We start from the raw sequence: 22,085 nt of genomic DNA on the forward strand, positions 1-22,085 counted from the left end.
AAGCACTAGGACATCCAGGAAGTGATAGCAGAGAGACAGCTGGAGATATGAGTGAGGAGGGAGGGGAGAGGTCAGGGGAGGAAAGGTAGATTTGAGTATCATCAATACAGAGATGATATTGTAAGTCAAAAGAGCTGATGAGCTCACCTAAAGAGGATGTATAGAAAGAGAAAAGGAGAGGACCAAGAACAGAACTTTAGGGGAAGCCTACAGTTAGGGGAAGTGTGTGTGAGTGTGTGTGTGTGTGGGGGGGGGGAGTCATGAGAGAAGATAGAGAAGGAATGATTAGAGAGGTAGGAGGATAGCCAAGAGAGGGCAGTATCATGCAGAGCAAGGGAGTGAAGGATTTGCAGAAGGAGAGGGTGGTCCGCACTGTCAAAGCAGCAGAAAGGTCAAGGAGAATAAGCAGTGAGTAGCGGCCCTTGGATTTAACAGAAAGGAGGTCATTGCAGATTTTTGTGAGGACAGTTTCAGCGAAGTGGAGGGGGCGGAAGCCATACTGGAATGGGTTAAGCAGTGAGTGAGAGGAAAGAAAGGCAATAAGGCGGTTGTAGACAATGTGCTCAAGAGAGATGGATTGGTAGTTGGAGAGAGTGTGTTGATCAAGGGTAGGTTTTTTTTTTTTTAAGAACAGGGGAGGCGAGTGCATGCTTGAAGGTAGAGGGGAATGTGCCTGATGAGAGGGAGAGAGTGAGGAGGTGGTCAAGATGGGAACAGGCAGAAGGAGAGAGGTAGCAGAGGAGGCGGCAGGTTATAGGGTCAAGTGGGGAGGCGAAGGAATGGGGAGGAACGGATGAAGGCCATGACTTCATCACCAGATACATGGGAGTAGGATGTCAGAGTTGGTAAGAGGGATGGGGAGGGGAGGTAAGGGCAAGGAGGTGGCTAGTTGCTGATGGTCTGGTGGGATGGCATGTCCTAACGTATGCAGTCCATTTTTGATGTGACGTAAGTGGCAAAGTCGAACACAGAGTGAGGAAGGGATATGGTATGGGAGTGGACATAGGAGGGAGTTGACAGTTGCAAAGAGGCACTGAGGGTTCGAAGAATAGGAGGAGATGAGGTTCTTTAGGCCCGTATTCACGGGCAGATCTGGGGAGAGATGTGTGTTGAGCGAACCACCAACAGATATACATTCTTACATTTGAAGGTGCACTTACCAATGAATGGTATAAACTTCATTTAATGTAAAGTCTTTCCAAGTACTTTATTTGATCCTAAAGTGCACCCTTCATGTACACACAGTGGTCTGGTTGAGCGTCCTGCTCACGCCTACTTTCTGTTCTAGAGATATGCCACCATTTACTATAAAGGGGGGTACCCACGGAGCGATATTCTAAGCAATCTGACTAGATTGCTTAGAATTTAAGCCTGATCGCTCCGTGTGTACCCCTGATAGCGATGCACAGCCCCGCGCATCCCTATCGCTGCTGCTAGATTGGCCTGCATGCAGTCCAATCTAGCGGGTCGCTCACTTCATCCGCTGCGTGAAGTGAACGGCCCCCCCGTCTCCCCCCGCACGCTCAGCACACATCGCGCTGTGCTGAGCGGCGGGAGAGATGTGTGCTGAGCGGTTCGCTCAGCACACATCTCTCCTGCATCGGCCCGTGGGTACTGGGCTTATGTCTGCCTAAGTTTGTAGGGAAGTAAATTAATGCATGCAAAGCAGCCGCATCACATGCTAAAAAATAGCTGTAGCCTTCCGCTATATTCAGAGTGGGACGGATCTATGTGGCTGCAACTTTCCCTATACAGGCGTCTGAACTAGCACTATCCTGGGTGCAAGGGATCCGTGTAAGATCAATGGATCTTTACATACATTGAACTCTGAATAGAGCACAATGCCATCTACATGCCCACAGCAAACTTATGCAAACTGAATTTCTCATTACAACCAGTTACACTAATTTAGTTAGAAATGAAGATTCAGATGTTCATGCCCTTGAGCATGTGCATTCAACTCTGAATCAGGCTCTTAGGGGTAAATTTACTTAGATGGGAGTTCTATTTAAGATGGGATGTTGCCCATGGCAACCAATCACATTCCAGATATTATCTTCTAGAAGTTGCTAGATAAATAAGAAGTAGAATCTGACTGGTTGCTATGGGCAACATCCCATCTTAAATAGAACTCCCATATCAGTAAAATGACCCCATACTGGCCCTCATTCCGAGTTGTTCGCTCGCTAGCTGCTTTTAGCAGCATTGCACACGCTAAGCCGCCGCCTACTGGGAGTGAATCTTAGCTTTGCAGAATTGCGAACGAAGGATTTGCATAATTGCGAATAGAAATTTATTTGCAGTTTCTGAGTAGCTCGGGACTTACTCTGCCACTGCGATCAGTTCAGTCAGTTTCGTTCCTGGTTTGACGTCACAAACACACCCAGCGTTCGCCCAGACACTCCCCCGTTTCTCCAGCCACTCCCGCGTTTTTCCCAGAAACGGCAGCGTTTTTCCGCACACACCCATAAAACGGCCAGTTTCCGCCCAGAAACACCCACTTCCTGTCAATCACACTCCGATCACCAGAACGATGAAAAATCCTCGTTATGCCGTGAGTAAAATACCTTACTTTTGTGTAAAATAACTAAGCGCATGCGCTCTACGAACCTTGCGCATGCGCAGTAAGCGACTAATCGCAATATAGCGAAACTCGGCAACGAGCGAACAACTCGGAATGAGGGCCACTGTGCGAAAGTGTAAACTTGAGATCAAAGTCCATCTTCACACTATATCACTACCCTTTTTTTCAACTAAAATGCTTCATGTTCAGTGTAATTTTATAACCTACCTCACTGGGATAAAACACACTTTGGGACTGCCTTTAGTAACAGTGTCATTTTTGTGTGCGGAAGACGTTTTTTTTTTATCAACAAAGCTTCCTTAGATATATGCTCCTCCGTTGGCGGCCAACAAGAAGGTGCAAAATGTGTCCTATGAGATGTATAGGCTGAGTTGTTGCAAATATCAAGGTATGTTGCATAGTGTTGTAAAGAAAGGACTGTGTGACCTTCCGCATAGCAAGGAATACTCATATAAATCTTTATTTAAATTCAATAATCACGCTCCAGTAAATGAAATCTCTTTACATGTTGAGCTCTACAAAACTAGGCACATCAGTGCACTGGCTCCGTAATACTGAAGGAACTCCCTTGCTCTGCCTGACTATTCTCATCTAACGGTTCAAATTTCTCTTACGTCCTAGAGGATGCTGGGGTCCAATTTAGTACCATGGGGTATAGATGGGTCCTTTGGGAGTCAATGGCACTTTAAGGGTGGGATTCAAATGATATATCACTCCCAATTTCCTTTCTAAAATTATCTCCATTATCGTGCATATTGCGCCCATATTGATCAGGTTTAGCTGTGTAAAGGGTTGGGTGCCTCCCTACTTCGGGGGTAGTGAGCTGAAATAATTATACCACTCCCCTGAGGGCAGAAATAGAACAGGTGTGGAAAGGGGTGAAAAGAATTGAATCCCGCCCTAAGAGTTTAATAGTGTGGGCTGGCTCCTCCCGCTATGCCCCTCCTACCAGACTCACTTTAGAAAATGTGCCCGGAGGAGCCGGTCACAGCTAAGGGAGCTCTTAGGAGTTTTTCTTGTTTTATTTTTTTTCTAGAGTTTATTATTTTCAGGAATGCTGCTGGCAACAGCCTCCCTGCTTAGTGGGACTTAGAGGGAGAGTAGGAACGAACTTCCTGAAGAGTTAATGGTCCTCTACTCCGCTTACAGGACACTGAGCTCCTGAGGGTGTTGATCGCAAGCCCACGAGGTGACCGATCACTCCCGCAGCACGCCGCCACCCTCTAACAGAGCCAAAAGTAAGAAAAGTGGTGAGTTACAGCGCCAGCGCCACGGATAGCGGGTCGCCGGCGGGTATGGCGGCACAAGGGTGGGTGCGCAGCTCTGACAGGCTGCGCTCTGGGACGGCTCAGCAACAGTGACACTGTAGGCGCTTTGAGGTGCGTCCTGAGCCAGCGCAGAATACCCTACACTGGTCATACAGCTGATGGGCTAATCCCGCTGTTAGCAATGGAGAAACTTCAGGCCAGTTTAAACAATTAGGGCCGGAAGCTGCATGCCATTACAAGGGGCGGGGCTTCCTCTCAGAGCGGATCCAGCACTCACCAGCGCCATTTTCTCCCTGCAGATCATAGAAAAGAGATGCTGACAGGGAGCGCTGCCCTCCACATCACCCCAGCTATACCTCTGCGGTACCAGGGTGTTATAGAAGGGGGGGAGTGTAATACTAGTACTAATTACACTATTAAGGATAGTTAGTCAGCACTGGGATTTTATCATAATAACTTCCCACAGGAGCGCTGTGTGGCTGGCTCCTTATACTGTGTGTCTCTCTGAAGGTACTCTGGGGAAAACTGTGTCTGACATTTTTCTGTGTGTGTGTAAGTGTGTATATCCCACATTACCATGTGTAAGGACTTTGTGTCCTGTGCTGCAGAGTGTTTATCTTCTCCTGAGGAGTCTATTCCATGTACTCAGGACTGCAATGTGCTGTCTCAGCCTTCCGAATCCGAGCCCCCATGGGTGGATTCTTTCAGGGGAATGATATCCCAGATTTCAACTAGAATGTCACATACTGAGAAAGAGACGCAGTTTTTGAGAAAATCTGTAGAGGGTTTGAAGTATTCAGCTCCCACTACTTCGTCTAAGAGTCCACCTACATACCCGCAAAAGCATACACTTGCCCAGATAATGCAAGATGACACTGATACTGACTCTGATACAGGGGGCGGTGATGGGGATATGCAGGGGGGAGATGCATCACTTGCTAAGGGGGTGCAACTCATGATTGAAGCCATTAGGGATGTTTTGCATATTACTGAGAAGGTACCTGAGCAGGAAGAGGAATCTTATTTTATAGTAAATAAAAAATCCTTGCTTACCCTCCCTGCTTCTAAGGAGTAAAACTCCTTGTTTGAAAAATCCTGGGAAAACCCAGAGGAAAAATTCCAGATCCCTAAAAGACTTCTCATTGCTTTCCCTTTCCCTGAAGAGGATAGGAAGAAGTGGGAAAACCCGCCTATAGTAGACGCTTCTGTATCTAGGTTGTCTAAAAAGGTGTTTTTACCTGTCCCTGATTCAACCGCCTTAAAGGAGCTGGCTGACCGCAAGATTGAGACTACGCTCAAATCTCTATAGACTGCTACAGGTGTGGCCTTACGGCCCACTATTGCTTGTGCGTGGATTTCTAAAGCCATAGTATAGTGGTCTGGCACATTACTAGAGGACTTAGATACTATGGATAGGAGTGACATTGACTTGTTTTTACGTCACTTACAGGATTCTGCAGGTTTCATGGTGGAGGCCATGAAGGACATTGGCCTACTTCATGCAAGGGCTACTTCCATGGCAGTTTCGGCACCCAGAGGACTCCGGCTTTGCCAATGGACTGCGGATGCGGAATCCAAGAAAAGTGTGGCGAACCTGCCCTTCACAGGTCAGGCACTATTTGGGGAAGCATTGGATGCTTGGATTTCCACGGCCACTGCGGGTAAGTCGACATTTCTTCCCTCCGCAGCAGCACTGGCTAGGAAATCTTATCCTATGCCTACACTGCAGTCCTTTTGGACCGCAAAATTTAAAAAATCCAACACAGTCCCCCCCCCCCCCCCCGTCCCCCCCCATCCCCACACCTTCTTTAGAGGAGGGCGGGGAAAATCCAGAAAATCTTCTCCAACAGGTTCCCAGGAACAGAAACTAGGTTCTACTTCTTCCAAATCTTCAGCGTGACGGTGGACTTCCCAGCCTGGAGATTGGGCAGGTGAGAGCGAGACAAAAAGCTTTCAGTCACGCCTGGGCGTCATCATCCCTAGACCCCTGGGTGACAGATATTGTTGGCCAGGGGTACAGACTTGAGTTTCAGGAACTCCCACCTCACAGATTCTTCAAATCAGGTTGACCAGTTTCGCTGACAGAAAGTGCTATCCTACAGAAAGCCATTCGAAAATTGGTACGAACAAATATCATTGTTCCAGTTCCACCTCACCAAACAACCATGGGTTATTACCCAAACCTGTTTGTGGTACCGAAACCGGACGGTTCGGTAAGGCCTATATTAAACCTAAAGTCATTGAACCCCTACTTGAGGGTTTTCCAATTCAAGATGGAGTCTCTGAGAGCGGTTATCTCAGGTCTGGAGGAGGGGGAATTTCTAGTATCCCTGTATATCAAGGATGCGTACCTTCACATTCCAATCTGGCCGCCTCACCAGGCCTGTCTATGGTTTGCACTACGGGACTGTCACTATCAGTTCCAGACGTTACCATTTGGCCTCTCCACAGCACCGAGGGTGTTCACCAAGGTCATGGTGGAGATGATGCTCCACCTCCGCAAGCGGGGAGTGAACATAATTCCATATCTGGACGATCTGCTGATAAAGGCATCTTCCAGGGTGATATTGCTCTATCAACTCAACTACTCCAGGATCATGGGTGGATCCTAAACCTTCCAAAGTCACATTTGGAACCGACAAGGAGACTGCCCTTCCTGGGGATGATACTCGACACGGAAGTGCAGAGGGTGTTTTTACCAGTGGAGAAAGCGTTGGTGATCCAAACAATGGTCCGGGATGTCTTGAAGCTGGCCCGGGTATCGGTTCATCAGTGCATCCGCCTTCTGGGGAAGATGGTAGCCTCCTACGAGGCTCTACAGTACGGGAGATTGCATGCGCGGTTCTTCCAACTGGATCTTCTGGACAAGTGGTCGGGTTCACATCTTCACATGCACCAGCGGATATGCCTGTAGCCAAAAGCCAGAATTTCACTCCTCTGGTGGCTGCAAACTTCTTACCTACTTGAGGGCCGCAGGTTCGGGATTCAGAATTAGATTCTTCTAACCACGGATGCAAGCCTCAGAGGTTGGGGAGCAGTCACCCAGGGGGAAAACTTCCAAAGGAAAGTGGTCAAGTCAAGAATCTTTCCTTCCAATAATCATTCTGGAACGAAGGGCCATATACAACGGCCTTCTACAAGCAGCGCATCTTCTACAAGATCGAGCCATTCAGGTTAAGTCAGACAACGTCACAGCGGTATCCTACATAAACAGGCAGGGCGTAACGAAGAGCAGGGCTGCGATGTCAGAGGTAACAAGAATCCTCCTCTGGGCAGTAAGGCACGCGTTGGCGCTGTCAGCAATCTTCATTCCGGGAGTGGACAACTGGGAAGCAGACTTCATCAGCAGACAGGATCTCCATCCATGGGAATGGGGCCTCCACCAGGAGGTGTTCACAGAGGTAACAAGCCGATGAGGTGTACCTCAGATAGACTTGATGGACTCTCGCCTCAACAAGAAGTTTCAGAGGTACCGTTCCAGGTCGTGAGACCCGCAAGCAGTGGTGGTGGACACCCTGGTAACTCCGTGGGTGTTCCAGTCAGTATATGTGTTCCCTCCTCTTCCACTCATCCCAAGGATTCTCAAACTACTAAAAAGAACAAGAGTTCCGGCAATCCTCATTGCTCTGGACTGGCCAAGAAGAGCTTGGTACGCGGATCTTTTGGCATTGCTGCTGGAGGATCCGAGGCCTCTTCCTCTTTGCCAGGACCTTCTACTACAGGGGCCGTTCGCCTATCAAGACTTACTACGGCTACCTTTGACGGCATGGAGGTTGAAAGCCAGATCTTAGCTTGGAAGGGCATTCCGAACATGGTCATTCCAACTCTGATCCAAGCTAGGAAGAAAGTAACGTCTAAGCATTACCATCGGATTTTGAGAAAGTATGTGTCTTGGTGTGAATCCAAGAAGTTTCCTACGGTGGAGTTTCAACTGGGACGTTTTCTCCTCTTTCTGCAAACTGGTGTGGATGTGGGCCTATGCTTGGGCTCCATCAAGGTCCAGATTTCAGCCTTGTCCATTTTCTTCCAGAAACAATTGGCTGCTCTCCCTGAGGTTCAGACATTCTTGAAAGGAGTTCTGCACATCCAACCACCCTTTGTGCCTCCTTCGACACCTTGAGATCTTAATGTGGTGCTGCAGTTCCTGCAATCAGATTGGTTCGAACCTTTACAGGAGGTGGACGTAAAGTTTCTTACTTGGAAGGCAGTCACACTGTTGGCATTGGCATCTGCAAGACGTGTGTCTGAATTGGGGGCATTGTCGCACAAGAGCCCCTACTTGATTTTCCATGAAGATAGAGCTGAACTTAGAACTCGTCAGCAATTTCTTCCTAAGGTTGTGTCGGCTTTTCGTATCAACCAACCTATTGTGGTGCCAGTAGCTACTGACACATCGATTACCTCAAAGTCCCTGGATGTTGTGCGGGCTTTGAAAATATATGTGAAGAGGACTGCTCGTCACAGGAAGTCGGACGCACTATTTGTCCTTTATGATCCCAACAAGATTGGGTGTCCTGCTTCTAAGCAGACAATTTCTCACTGGATTAGGCTTACTATCCCGCATGCTTATTCAATGGCAGGTTTGGCTTGTCCAAATCTGTTCAGGCCCACTCTACACGTAAAGTGGGTTCTTCCTGGACGGCTGCCCGGGGTGTCTCGGCTCTTCAGCTTTGCCGGGGCGGCTACTTGGTCAGGGTCGAACACGTTTGCTAAGTTTTACAAGTTCGATACTGTGGCCTCTGAGGACCTAAAGTTTGGTCAGTCTGTTCTGCAGGACCCTCAGCACTCTCCCTCCCGTACTGGTAGCTTTGGTACATCCCCATGGTACTAAATTGGACCCCAGCATCCTCTAGGACGTAAGAGAAAACAGGATTTTAATTACCTACCGGTAAATCCTTTTCTCGTAGTCCGTACAGGATGCTGGGAGTCCGCCCAGTGCTTCGTTTCCTGCAAGGTTACTTGGTTACGTTTGTTGGTTCAGCCGTTGTTGAATCGTTCCAAGTTGGTTAGCTTGGCTTTCCTTTTTTGTTCTGTGTGAGCTGGTGTGAATCTCACCACTATCTGTGTATTTCCTTCTCTCGAAGTATGTCTGTCTCCTTGGGCACAGTTTCTAGACTGAGTCTGGTAGGAGGGGCATAGAGGGATGAGCCAGCCCACACTATTAAACTCTTAAAGTGCCAGTGGCTCCCAAAAAGGACCCGTCTATACCCCATGGTACTAAATTGGACCCCAGCATCCTCTACGGACTACGAGAAAAGGATTTCCTGGTAGGTAATTAAAATCCTGTTTTCTGCAAATTGAAAACTATTGTATGTGGCACAACTCTAATGATAGAATTTGGACATTTTGTTTGTTTTAGATATGAGGCCTAGTGAAGGCAGCTTCACTGCCAATATTCAAATTCAATTTCTATAAGTCTATTAGGACTTAGTGCCTCCATTATATCAGTATTTCTTAGTGAATCAGCAAATTGAATCCTAATGAATCTTGGTTCAGCTCAGAAAACTGCACTTTAATGGTTATGGAGTAATAATAAGATGTTGCAGAATCGTAGGCTCCATCCTATATGCTCTTTTTTTAAGGTATCACACAGTTTGTAACGAGAGAAAAATGTCATCCTAGAATTGTCAGAGGTATCTGTAATGACATTACATTCAATGAGATAACTATTTCCTGTGACGAGATGTTTCACCTCGTAAAATACAGCAAACAGCATTTCTAGAGCTGAATAGTTCAGAAACTCCCACAAAGCTAGAGAAACTGGTATATCCCGTAAACTGCTCCTAAGAGAGTTTATCATAATATCAGAAAGCTGTCTTTTTCTGACTGGACAAAAAGAACCTATGTGACAGCAAGCTTATGGTGATTCCCTCTTGGTACTTACTTCCTGCAGATGGTTGCGGAGCTTCAGAATGAGGTCTTGGTCTTGCTGAAAAGAGGAGACTCCCTTCGTAAATCTTGGAAAGAAGAGACTGACAGGCTCTGTAAAGACTTGCTGCTTGGCAAGCCCATGTATGTATACCTGTGTTTATTGTTTTAGCTGTACAGTAAAAAGGGAAGAAATGTAGGCATGCTTCTTTCCAGTGACATTGAGATAATTTATTTACAGTTCTTATGCTTCTAGTCTTAATCTCAAAAGGGATTAAGAATTAGGTTAGAGAGCTAACCACTCTCTCTGGTAATATCGAAGCTCCATTTAGCATACGTAATTTGAGGGCATGTCTTATACCCTTCATAATTGCATCTAATCTTAATCTAACTTTCCTTAGGTATACTCTTTTACATTGTTGCTGCATTACCAATGATATCTGGTTTTACCTTTTAAATTATTGCCACTTTAAAAATATGGGCTAGCTCCACAGAATCACACTCGTGGTTGCATCTCACAGACTATTATTTAAGGCCCCCAGCCTTTCTCATCAATATCAATATCAATAGTTATTATTAAGTAACATATATTTTTCTCATAAGAAAGCACAACAAGGGTAGGGTACAGATAGCAAACATGGGAATCATGGGGAAACAGTAGTTAAGGAAAGAGAGTTACACGGGGTTTGTCAAGTTGTCACGTGTTTTAGGGATTATTTGTCGTCATACACCAAGGCCAACTCATAGGCACAGAGTCTAACTGGGTACTGGTGTTCACAAAGGATTCCCTCAAGGAAATTTGGATTTCTCTTACGTCCTAGAGGATGCTGGGGACTCCAAAAGGACCATGGGGTATAGACGGGATCCGCAGGAGCTTGGGCACACTGAAAAGACTTAAACTGGGTGTGAACTGGCTCCTCCCTCTATGCCCCTCCTCCAGACCTCAGTTAGACTTTGTGCCCAGGACTGACTGGACACTCACTAGGGGAGCTCTCCTGAGTTTCTCTGGAAAAGACTTTGTTAGGTTTTTTATTTTCAGGGAGACCTGCTGGCTACAGGCTCCCTGCAGCGTGGGAGTGAGGGGAGAGAAGCAGGACCTACTTCTTCTTAGTTTAAGGGCTCTGTTTTCTCGGCTACTGGACACCATTAGCTCCAGAGGGTTCGATCACTTGGTGCGCCTAGCTGCTCGTTCCCGGAGCCACGCCGTCACCCCCCTCACAGAAGCCAGAAGACAGAAGTCGGGTGAGTATGAGAAGATCAGAAGACTTCAGGACGGCAAAAGACTTCAGTAAAGGTACAGCGCAGTGGCAACGCTGCGCTCCATGCTCCCACACACACATTTCCTCCAGCACTCACAGGGTGCAGGGCGCTGGGGGGGGGCGCCCTTGGCAGCATGTTACTGGGTCTTCTGGGGCCAGCAGTTGTTTGTTCGGTGGTCCGGGACCTCCACGAGCTCCCGCAAAGTAACGGGGAGCTTATCGGGGGGGGGGACACAGTAGCTGGTGCATATTTGGTTAACTGGGCAGCGCTGGTACATATATTTTCCTTGGTGGGATATATGGGCGCTGGGGTGTGGGCTGGCATACTCCCTCTGTGTTTCTCTGTCCGGGCTTCCTTGTGGGCCTGTCCCATAGCTGAGGCGTTGTCTGTGTGTGTCGGTGGGTCGATACTAGGTGTCGACATGTCTGAGGCTGAGTGTTATTCACCGGAGGAGGTTTTGGGGGAGGCAGATGCGGGGATGGAGTTGGCTCTGTCGACGCAGCCGACACCTGACTTACTTGCACTGTTGAATACAATTAATTCTAATGTAACTTCTTTATCGAAGAGATTAGATAAATCTGAATCACAGACACAGGTGTGGAAAAAATCCATGGAGGATGCTTTATCACAGGTACAGACCCCGGCGGGGTCGATAAAGAGGCCGTTCACTCAGGTGGTAGATACGGATACCGACACGGATTCTGAATCCGATGTCGACTTCACTGAGTCTCCTTTACATCCTAGATTAGTTAAGAGTATTCAGTACATGATTGTGGCTATAAAAGATGTGTTACGCATTTCTGAAGAACCTGCAGTACAGGAAACAAGGATTTGCTTGTTTAAGGAGAAAAAACCTGAGGTGCAGTTTCTCCCCTCTCATGAGATGAATGCTCTTTGTGAAAAGGCTTGGGAGTCGCCAGACAAGAGGTGGCAGATTCCCAAGAGGATTTACATGGCGTATCCTTTTCCATCAGTTGATAGGGGAAAATGGGAGGCGTCTCCAAATGTTGATAAAGCTTTATCTCGTTTGTCTAAGAAGGTGGCGCTTCCGTCTTCTAACACGGCAGCTCTTAAGGATCCGGCTGATCGCAAGCTGGAGACGTCTCTGAAGTCCATTTTCACTAATACAGGTGCATTGCTCAGACCTGCTGTGGCGTCCGTATGGGTGAGTAGTGCTATTGCTAAATGGGCTGAGAATTTAGCTGCTGATATGGATACCCTTGATAAAGATACTGTTCTTTTCTCTAACGTCCTAAGTGGATGCTGGGGACTCCGTAAGGACCATGGGGAATAGCGGCTCCGCAGGAGACTGGGCACATCTAAAGAAAGCTTTAGGACTATCTGGTGTGCACTGGCTCCTCCCCCTATGACCCTCCTCCAAGCCTCAGTTAGATCTCTGTGCCCGAAAGAGAAGGGTGCACACTAGGGGCTCTCCTGAGCTTCTTAGTGAAAGTTTTAGTTTAGGTTTTTTATTTTCAGTGAGACCTGCTGGCAACAGGCTCACTGCATCGAGGGACTAAGGGGAGAAGAAGCGAACTCACCTGCGTGCAGAGTGGATTGGGCTTCTTAGGCTACTGGACATTAGCTCCAGAGGGACGATCACAGGCCCAGCTTGGATGGGTCCCAGAGCCGCGCCGCCGGCCCCCTTACAGAGCCAGAAGGCAGAAGAGGTCCGGAAAATCGGCGGCAGAAGAGGTCCGGAAAATCGGCGGCAGAAGACGTCCTGTCTTCAACAAGGTAGCGCACAGCACTGCAGCTGTGCGCCATTGCTCTCAGCACACTTCACACTCCGGTCACTGAGGGTGCAGGGCGCTGGGGGGGGCGCCCTGAGACGCAATAATAAACACCTTGGATGGCAAAAAATGCATCACATATAGCTCCTGGGCTATATGGATGCATTTAACCCCTGCCAAAATACATAAAAAAACGGGAGATAAGGCCGCCGATAAGGGGGCGGAGCCTATCTCCTCAGCACACTGGCGCCATTTTCCCTCACAGCTCCGTTGGAGGGAAGCTCCCTGGCTCTCCCCTGCAGTCACTACACTACAGAAAGGGTTAAAAAAGAGAGGGGGGGCACAAATTAGGCGCAGTATTAACTATACAGCAGCTATAAGGGGAAAAACACTTATATAAGGTTATCCCTGTATATATATAGCGCTCTGGTGTGTGCTGGCAAACTCTCCCTCTGTCTCCCCAAAGGGCTAGTGGGGTCCTGTCCTCTATCAGAGCATTCCCTGTGTGTGTGCTGTATGTCGGTACTTTTGTGTCGACATGTATGAGGAGAAAAATGATGTGGAGATGGAGCAGATTGCCTGTAATAGTGATGTCACCCCCTAGGGGGTCGACACCTGAGTGGATGAACTGTTGGAAGAAATTACGTGACAGTGTCAGCTCTGTATAAAAGACAGTGGTTGACATGAGACAGCCGGCTACTCAGCTTGTGCCTGTCCAGACGTCTCATAGGCCGTCAGGGGCTCTAAAGCGCCCGTTACCTCAGATGGCAGATATAGACGCCGACACGGATACTGACTCCAGTGTCGACGGTGAAGAGACAAATGTGACTTCCAGTAGGGCCACACGTTACATGATTGAGGCAATGAAAAATGTTTTACACATTTCTGATAATACGAGTACCACCAAAAAGGGGTATTACGTTCGGTGAGGAAAAACTACCTGTAGTTTTCCTGAATCTGAGAAATTAAATGAGGTGTGTGATGATGCGTGGGTTTCCCCCGATAACAACTGATAATTTCTAAAATGTTATTGGCATTATATCCTTTCCCGCCAGAGGTTAGGGTGCGTTGGGAAACACCCCCTAGGGTGGATAAAGCGCTAACACGCTTGTAAGGGCTCTATCCTCTCCTGAGATGGCCGCCCTTAAGGATCCTGCTGATAGAAAGCAGGAGGGTATCCTAAAATGTATTTACACACATACTGGTGTTATACTGCGACCAGCAATCGCCTCAGCCTGGATGTGCAGTGCTGGGTTGGCGTGGTCGGATTCCCTGACTGAAAATATTGATACCCTAGATAGGGACAGTATATTTTTGCCTATAGAGCATTTGAAAGATGCATTTCTATATATGCGTGATGCACAGCGGAATATTTGCCGACTGGCATCAAGTCTAAGTGCGTTGTCCATTTCTACCAGTAGAGGGTTATGGACACGTCAGTGGTCAGGTGATGCGTATTCCAAACGGCATTTGGAAGTATTGCCTTATTAAGGGGAGGAGTTATTTGGGGTCGGTCTTTCAGACCTGGTGGCCACGGCAACAGCTGGGAAATCCACGTTTGTACCCCAGGTCGCCTCTCAACATGAGAAGACGCCGTATTATCAGGCGCAGTCTTTTCGTGGATAAGCGGGCAAAAGGTTCCTCATTTCTGCCCCGTGACAGAGGAAGAGGAAAAAGGCTGCAGAAATCAGCCAGTTCCCAGGAACAGAAACCCTCTCCCGCCTCTGCCAAGCCCTCAGTATACGCTGGGGCTTTACAAGCAGAATCAGGCACGGTGGGGGGCCCGTCTCAATGAATTTCAGCGCGCAGTGGGCTCACTCGCAAGTAGACCCCTGGATCCTTCAGGTGATATCTCAGGGGTACAAATTAGAATTCGAGACGTCTCCCCCTCGCCGTTTCCTAAAGTCGGCTTTACCGATGTCTCCTTCTGACAGGGAGACAGTTTTGGAAGCCATTCACAAGCTGTATTCCCAGCAGGTGATAATCAAGATACCTCTCCTGCAACAGGGAACGGGGTATTATTCCACACTGTTGTGGTACCGAAGCCGGACGGCTCGGTGAGACCGATTCTAAATCTAAAATCTTTGAACACTTACATACAGAGGTTCAAATTCAAGATTGAGTCACTCAGAGCAGTGATTGCGAACCTGGAAGAAGGGGACTACATGATGTCTCGGGACATCAAGGATGCTTACCTTCATGTCAAAATTTACCCTTCTCACCAAGGGTACCTCAGGTTTATGGTACAGAACTGTCACTATCAGTTCAGACGCTGCCGTATGGATGGTCCACGGCACCCCGGGTCTTTACCAAGGTAATGACCGAAATGATGATATTCCTTCAAAGGTAGGGAATTTTAGTTATCCCTTACTTGGACAATTCCCTGATAAGGGTAAGATCCAGGAAACAGTTGGAGGTCGGTGTAGCACTATCTCAGGTAGTGTTGCTGCAGCACGGTTGGATTCTAAATATTCCAAAATCGCAGCTGGTTCCGACGACTTGTCTTCTGTTCCTAGGGATGATCCTGGACACAGTCCAGAAAAAGGTGTTTCTCCCGGAGGAGAAAGCCAGGGAGTTATCCGAGCTAGTCAGGAACCTCCTAAAACAGAGCCAAGTCTCAGTGCATCAATGCACAAGGGTTCTGGGTAAAATGGTGGCTTCCTACGAAGCAATCCCATTCGGCAGATTCCACGCAAGAACTTTCCAGTGGGACCTGCTGGACAAATAGTCCGGGTCGCATCTTCAGATGCATCAGCGGATAACCCTGTCACCAAGGACAAGGGGTCCCTCCTGTGGTGGTTGCAGAGTGCTCATCTTCTAGAGGGCCGCAGATTCGGCATTCAGGACTGGGTCCTGGTAACCACGGATGCCAGCCTGCGAGGCTGGGGAGCAGTCACACAGGGAAGGAATATCCAGGACTTATGGTCAAGCCTGGAGACATCACTTCACATAAATATCCTGAAGCTAAGGGACATTTACAATGCTCTAAGCTTAGCAAGACCTCTGCTTCAAGGTCAGCCGGTGTTGATCCAGTCGGACAACATCACGGCAGTCACCCACGTAAACAGACAGGGTGGCACAAGAAGCAGGAGGGCAATGGCAGAAGCTGCAAGGATTCTTCGCTGGGCGGAAAATCATGTGATAGCACTGTCAGCAGTATTCATTCCGGGAGTGGACAACTGGGAAGCAGACTTCCTCAGCACGACCTCCACCCGGGAGAGTGGGGACTTCACCCAGAAGTCTTCCACATGATTATAAACCGTTGGGAAAAACTCGACAGGTATTGCGCCAGGTCCAGGGACCCTCAGGCAATAGCTGTAGATGCTCTGGTAACACCGTGGGTGTACCAGTCAGGGTATGTGTTCCCTCCTCTGCCTCTCATACCCAAGGTACTGAGATTGATAAGATGGAGAGGAGTAAGCACTATATTCGTGGCTCCGGATTGGCCAAGAAGGACTTGGTAACCGGAACTTCAAGAGATGCTCACGGAGGATCCGTGGCCTCTACCTCTAAGAAGGGACCTGCTCCAGCAAGGACCCTGTCTGTTCCAAGACTTACCGCGGCTGCGTTTGACGGCATGGCGGTTGAACGCCGGATCCTGAAGGAAAAAAGGCATTCCGGATGAAGTCATCCCTATCCTGATCAAAGCCAGGAAGGATGTAACCGCAAAAACATTATCACCGCAATTGGCGAAAATATGTTGCGTGGTGCGAGGCCAGTAAGGCCCGACGGTGGAAATTCAACTGGGTCGATTCCTACATTTCCTGCAAACAGGAGTGTCTATGGGCCTGAAATTGGGGTCCATTAAGGTTCAAATTTCGGCCCTGTCAATTTTCTTCCAAAAAGAACTAGCTTCAGTCCCTGAAGTTCAGACGTTTGTAAAAGGGGTACTGCATATACAGCCTCCTTTTGTGCCTCCAGTGGCACTTTGGGATCTCAATGTAGTTTTGGGTTCCAAAAGTCACATTGGTTTGAACCACTTAAATCTGTGGAGTTAAAATATCTCACATGGAAAGTGGTCATGCTGTTGGCCCTGGCCTGGGCCAGGCGCGTGTCAGAATTGGCGGCTTTATCCTGAAAAAGCCCTTATCTGATGTTCCATTCGGACAGGGCGGAATTGAGGACTCGTCCTCAGTTTCTCCCTAAGGTGGTTTCAGCGTTTCACCTGAACCAACCTATTTGTGGTGCCTGCGGCTACTAGGGACTTGGAGGACTCCAAGTTGCTAGACGTTGTCAGGGCCCTGAAAATATATGTTTCCAGGAGGGCTGGAGTCAGGAAATCTGACTCGCTGTTTATCCTGTATGCACCCAACAAGCTGGGTGCTCCTGCTTCTAAGCAGACTATTGCTCGTTGGATTTGTAGTACAATTCAGCATGCACATTCTGTGGCAGGCCTGCCACAGCCAAAAATCTGTAAATGCCCACTCCACAAGGAAGGTGGGCTCATCTTGGGCGGCTGCCCGAGGGGTCTCGGCTTTACAACTTTGCCGAGCAGCTACTTGGTCAGGAGCAAATACGTTTGTAAAATTCTACAAAATTGATATCCTGGCTGAGGAGGACCTGGAGTTCTCTCATTTGGTGCTGCAGAGTCATCCGCACTCTCCCGCCCGTTTGGGAGCTTTGGTATAATCCCCATGGTCCTTACGGAGTCCCCAGCATCCACTTAGGACGTTAGAGAAAATAAGAATTTACTTACCGATAATTCTATTTCTCATAGTCCGTAGTGGATGCTGGGCGCCCATTCCAAGTGCGGATTGTCTGCAATACTTGTACATAGTTATTGTTACAAAAATCGGGTTATTATTGTTGTGAGCCATCTTTCAGAGGCTCCTCTGTTATCATGCTGTTAACTGGGTTCAGATCACAGGTTATACGGTGTGATTGGTGTGGCTGGTATGAGTCTTACCCGGGATTCAAAATCCTTCCTTATTGTGTACGCTCGTCCGGGCACAGTATCCTAACTGAGGCTTGGAGGAGGGTCATAGGGGGAGGAGCCAGTGCACACCAGATAGTCCTAAAGCTTTCTTTAGATGTGCCCAGTCTCCTGCGGAGCCGCTATTCCCCATGGTCCTTACGGAGTCCCCAGCATCCACTACGGACTATGAGAAATAGAATTATCGGTAAGTAAATTCTTATTTTAACTCTTGGTTATATCAAGGACGCTGCAGATTATCTGAAGGATGCGGCGAGGGATGTTGGTCTCTTGGGGTCAAGAGCCAATGCCATGTCGATTTCGGCCAGAAAGGCGCTGTGGACACATCAGTGGAATGCTGACGCGGATTCCAAGAGAGCTATGGAAGCGTTACCCTTCAAAGGTAATGTCCTGTTTGGGGAAGGCTTGGCGGACCTGGTGTCTACCGCGACGGCGGGTAAGTCCTCATTTCTTCCCTATGTTCCCACACAACACAAAAAACCACACCATCAGCAGATGCAGTCCTTTCGTCCAAATAAATACAGGCGAGGAAAGGGTTCGTCCTTTCTCGCTTCGAAAGGTAGAGGAAGGGGAAAGAAGTCGCCGGCAGTGTCAGGCGCCCAGGACCAGAAGTCCACCCCTGCCGCTACCAAGTCCACCGCATTACGCTAGGGCTTCCCTGGGGGAGTCCGTCCCGGTGGGGGGCCGTCTGCAGTTTTTCAGTCGGGTCTGGGTCCAATCGGACTTGGATCCTTGGGTTCTAGAGATTGTCTCTCAGGGCTACAGGCTGGAGTTTCAGGAGACGCCCCCTCACCGGTTTTTCATGTCGACCCTGCCAGTGTCTCTTCCGGACAGGGACGTCGTGCTGGCAGCAATACAAAAGTTGTGTCTCCAGAGGGTCATTGTTCCCGTTCCCCCGTCTCAACGGGGGGAGGGGTTCTACTCGAGCCTCTTTGTGGTGCCGAAACCGGACGGTTCGGTCAGACCGATTCTGAACCTAAAATCCCTCAATCCATACTTGAAAGTTTTCAAGTTCAAGATGGAATCTCTTCGAGCGGTGATTGCCAGCCTAGAAGGGGGGATTTTATGGCGTCAGTGGACATAAAGGATGCCTACTAACACGTCCCAATTTATCCTCCGCATCAGGCTTTCCTACAGGATTCTCATTACCAATTTCAGACGTTGCCGTTTGGGCTTTCCACGGCCCCGAGGATTTTCACCAAGGTCATAGCAGAGATGATGGTTCTCCTTCACAGGCAAGGGGTTACAATTATCCCGTACTTGGACGATCTCCTGATAAAAGCGAGATCCAAGGAACGTTTGCTGAGGAGTGTGAGTTGGGTACTGTTGGTGCTCCGGCAACACGGTTGGGTGCTAAATTTGCCGATGATTCCGGCCACTCGGCTGTCGTTTCTGGGCATGATTCTGGACACGGAGTTACGAAGAGTATTTCTTCCGGAAGAAAAAGCTCTAGAACTGCAGTCGATGGTCAGGGAACTTCTGCGGCCGAAGACTGTGTCCATCCATCAATGTACTCGGGTTCTGGGGAAAATGGTTGCGGCGTACGAAGCCATTCCGTTTGGCAGGTTTCATGCCCGGGTGTTTCAGTGGGATTTGCTGAGCAAATGGTCCGGTCTCACCTGCACATGCACTGGAAGATAAGTCCAGAATTTCTCTTCTGTGGTGGATGCAAAGTTCTCACCTCCTGGAAGGTCGCCGGTTTGGTATCCTGGACTGGGTGCTTCTGACAACAGATGCAAGTCTCCGGGGCTGGGGCGCAGTCACCCAAGGAAGAAATTTCCAGGGGAAATGGTCGCTCCAGGAGGCTTGTCTCCACATAAATGTTCTCGAGTTACGAGCCATTTACAATGGCCTGCAACAAGCAAGAAGCCTTCTTCAGGGTCGACCTCTCCTGGTACAGTCAGACAACATCACAGCGGTGGCACATATAAACCGTCAAGGCGGAACAAGGAGCAGAGCGGCAATGGCGGAGGCCACAAGAATCCTTCGCTGGGCGGAACAACACGTGAGCGCTTTGTCGGCAGTATTCCTACCGGGAGTGGACAACTGGGAAGCAGATTTCCTCAGCAGACACGATCTCCATCCGGGAGAGTGGGCTCTTCACCAAGAAGTATTTGCAGAGGTGATAAGGCGTTGGGGAATTCCGTTAATCGACATGATGGCGTCTCGTCTCAACAAGAAGCTTCTGAGGTATTGTTCCAGGTCCAGAGACCCCCAAGCAAGTGCAGTGGACGCCCTGGTGTCTCCGTGGGCGTTCAGGTCGGTGTATGTGTTCCCTCCACTTCCTCTCATTCCAAAGGTATTGGGGATTATTCGACGAGCAAGGGTTCAGGCGATTCTCGTCATTCCGGATTGGCCAAGAAGGGCCTGGTACCCGGATCTTCAGGAGTTACTAGTGGAAGACCCTTGGCCGCTTCCTCTAAGAGAGGACCTGTTGTTACAGGGTCCATGCATGTTTCCAGACTTACCGCGGCTGCGTTTGACGGCATGGAAGTTGAGCGCCAGATCTTAGCTCGTAAGGGTATTCCCGGGGAGGTCATTCCCACTCTCATTAAGGCTAGGAAGGAGGTTACGGCGAAACATTATCACCGTATTTGGAAAAAGTATGTTTCCTGGTGTGAGACCAAAGGGGCTCCTGCGGAAGAGTTTCACTTGGGTCGTTTTCTCCGTTTTTTTGCAGGCAGGTGTAGATGCGGGCCTAAAATTAGGCTCCATCAAGGTGCAGATCTCGGCTTTGTCTATTTTCTTTCAAAAGGAATTAGCTGCCCTCCCAGAGGTTCAGACTTTTGTCAAAGGAGTAATGCATATCAATCCTCCGTTTGTGCCTCCAGTGGCTCCATGGGATCTTGACGTGGTCTTACAGTTTCTCATGTCTTCCTGGTTTGAGCCTTTGCGTAAGGTGGAGTTGAAGTTTCTCACTTGGAAGGTAGTCATGCTGTTGGCGCTAGCGTCTGCCAGGCGGGTGTCAGAGTTGGCGGCTTTATCTCATAAGAGCCCGTATTTGATTTTTCATTCGGATAGGGCAGAATTGCGGACTCGTCAACAATTTTTGCCGAAGGTGGTGTCTTCGTTTCACATTAACCAACCTATTGTGGTGCCGGTGGCTACGGATGCTGGCGCGGTTCCAAAGTCTCTCGATGTGGTGAGAGCTTTGAAGATCTATGTCGCCAGGACGGCTGTTGCCAGAAAAACTGAGGCGCTGTTTGTCCTGTATGCTTCTAACAAGATTGGTCATCCTGCTTCAAAACAGACTATTGCATGCTGGATTTGTAGTACGATTCAGCAGGCTCATTCTTCGGCCGGGCTACCTGTGCCGAAGTCCGTAAAAGCCCATTCTACCAGAAAAGTGGGCTCGTCTTGGGCGGCTGCCCGAGGCGTATCGGCTTTACAGCTTTGCCGTGCAGCCACCTGGTCAGGGGCAAACACTTTTGTCAAATTCTATAAATTTGATACCCTGGCTGATGAGGACCTTGCGTTTGCTCAGTCGGTGCTGCAGAGTCGTCCGCACTCTCCCGCCCGGTCTGGAGCTTTGGTATAGACCCCATGGTCCTTTTGGAGTCCCCAGCATCCTCTAGGACGTAAGAGAAAATAGGATTTTGGTACTAACCGATAAATCCTTTTCTCCTAGTCCGTAGAGGATGCTGGGCGCCCATCCCAGTGCGGACTGTTACCGGCAATGTTTTCGTGTTGGTTAACTTGGTTTATTTACGGGTAGTGTAGTTCTGGTTTTCAGCTTGTTGCTGTTATTTCATACGGTTATCTGGTTTACTATTACTCCGTTAAAACGGTATGTTTGTGATGTGGACTGGTATGTTTGTAGCCCTTAGTTTACACAAAAATCTTTTCCTCGAAATGTCCGTCTCTCCTGGGCACAGTTCCTATAACTGAGGTCTGGAGGAGGGGCATAGAGGGAGGAACCAGTTCACACCCAGTTTAAGTCTTTTCACTGTGGCCAAGCTCCTGTGAATCCTGTCTATACCCCATGGTCCTTTTGGAGTCCCCAGCATCCTCTACGGACTAGGAGAAAAGGATTTATCGGTAAGTACCAAAATCCTATTTTAGCTGCAGTATTCCCAAAGGTTGTGACCCTCCAGACAGAACCAGCAGACGACAACTCTGAGGATGACGTAAGTTAGATGCAGAGAAGGATCCCGTCTGCAGGATAAACATTTTGGAGGCAATAAGACAAAGTTCAGCCCAATGGAGTAATCACTAAAGTAACAAGACAGCAGCTAACAATACAACAGAGTATCCACAGGAGACACTGGAGAGATTCCAGGAGAGTATCCACAGGAGACACTGGAGAGATTCCAGTAGAGTATGAACATGAGACACTGGAGAGCTGGAGAGTTTCCAGTAGAGCATCCACAGGAGACACTGGAGAGCAATAGAGTTTCCACAAAAGACACTGGTGGACGCCTCCAGAGGAGATACCCACC

The 22,085-nt window shown here is 48.7% G+C and overlaps 1 protein-coding gene across 4 annotated transcripts in view; it reads left to right on the forward strand.

Annotated features, from left to right (window-relative positions):
* The window catches only part of C3H20orf96 (chromosome 3 C20orf96 homolog), a 233,174-nt gene that overhangs the window by 196,747 nt on the left and 14,342 nt on the right, over nt 1–22,085 (forward strand). For all 4 annotated transcript variants that reach the window (XM_063959091.1, XM_063959089.1, XM_063959090.1 and 1 more), the window contains exon 9: nt 9,746–9,864. In XM_063959091.1, coding sequence (XP_063815161.1) covers nt 9,746–9,864 — 119 coding nt within the window. The remainder of the gene's footprint in view (nt 1–9,745; nt 9,865–22,085) is intronic.

Source organism: Pseudophryne corroboree, chromosome 3 (assembly GCF_028390025.1).
Source record: "Pseudophryne corroboree isolate aPseCor3 chromosome 3, aPseCor3.hap2, whole genome shotgun sequence".
Classification (NCBI taxonomy): domain Eukaryota; kingdom Metazoa; phylum Chordata; class Amphibia; order Anura; family Myobatrachidae; genus Pseudophryne; species Pseudophryne corroboree.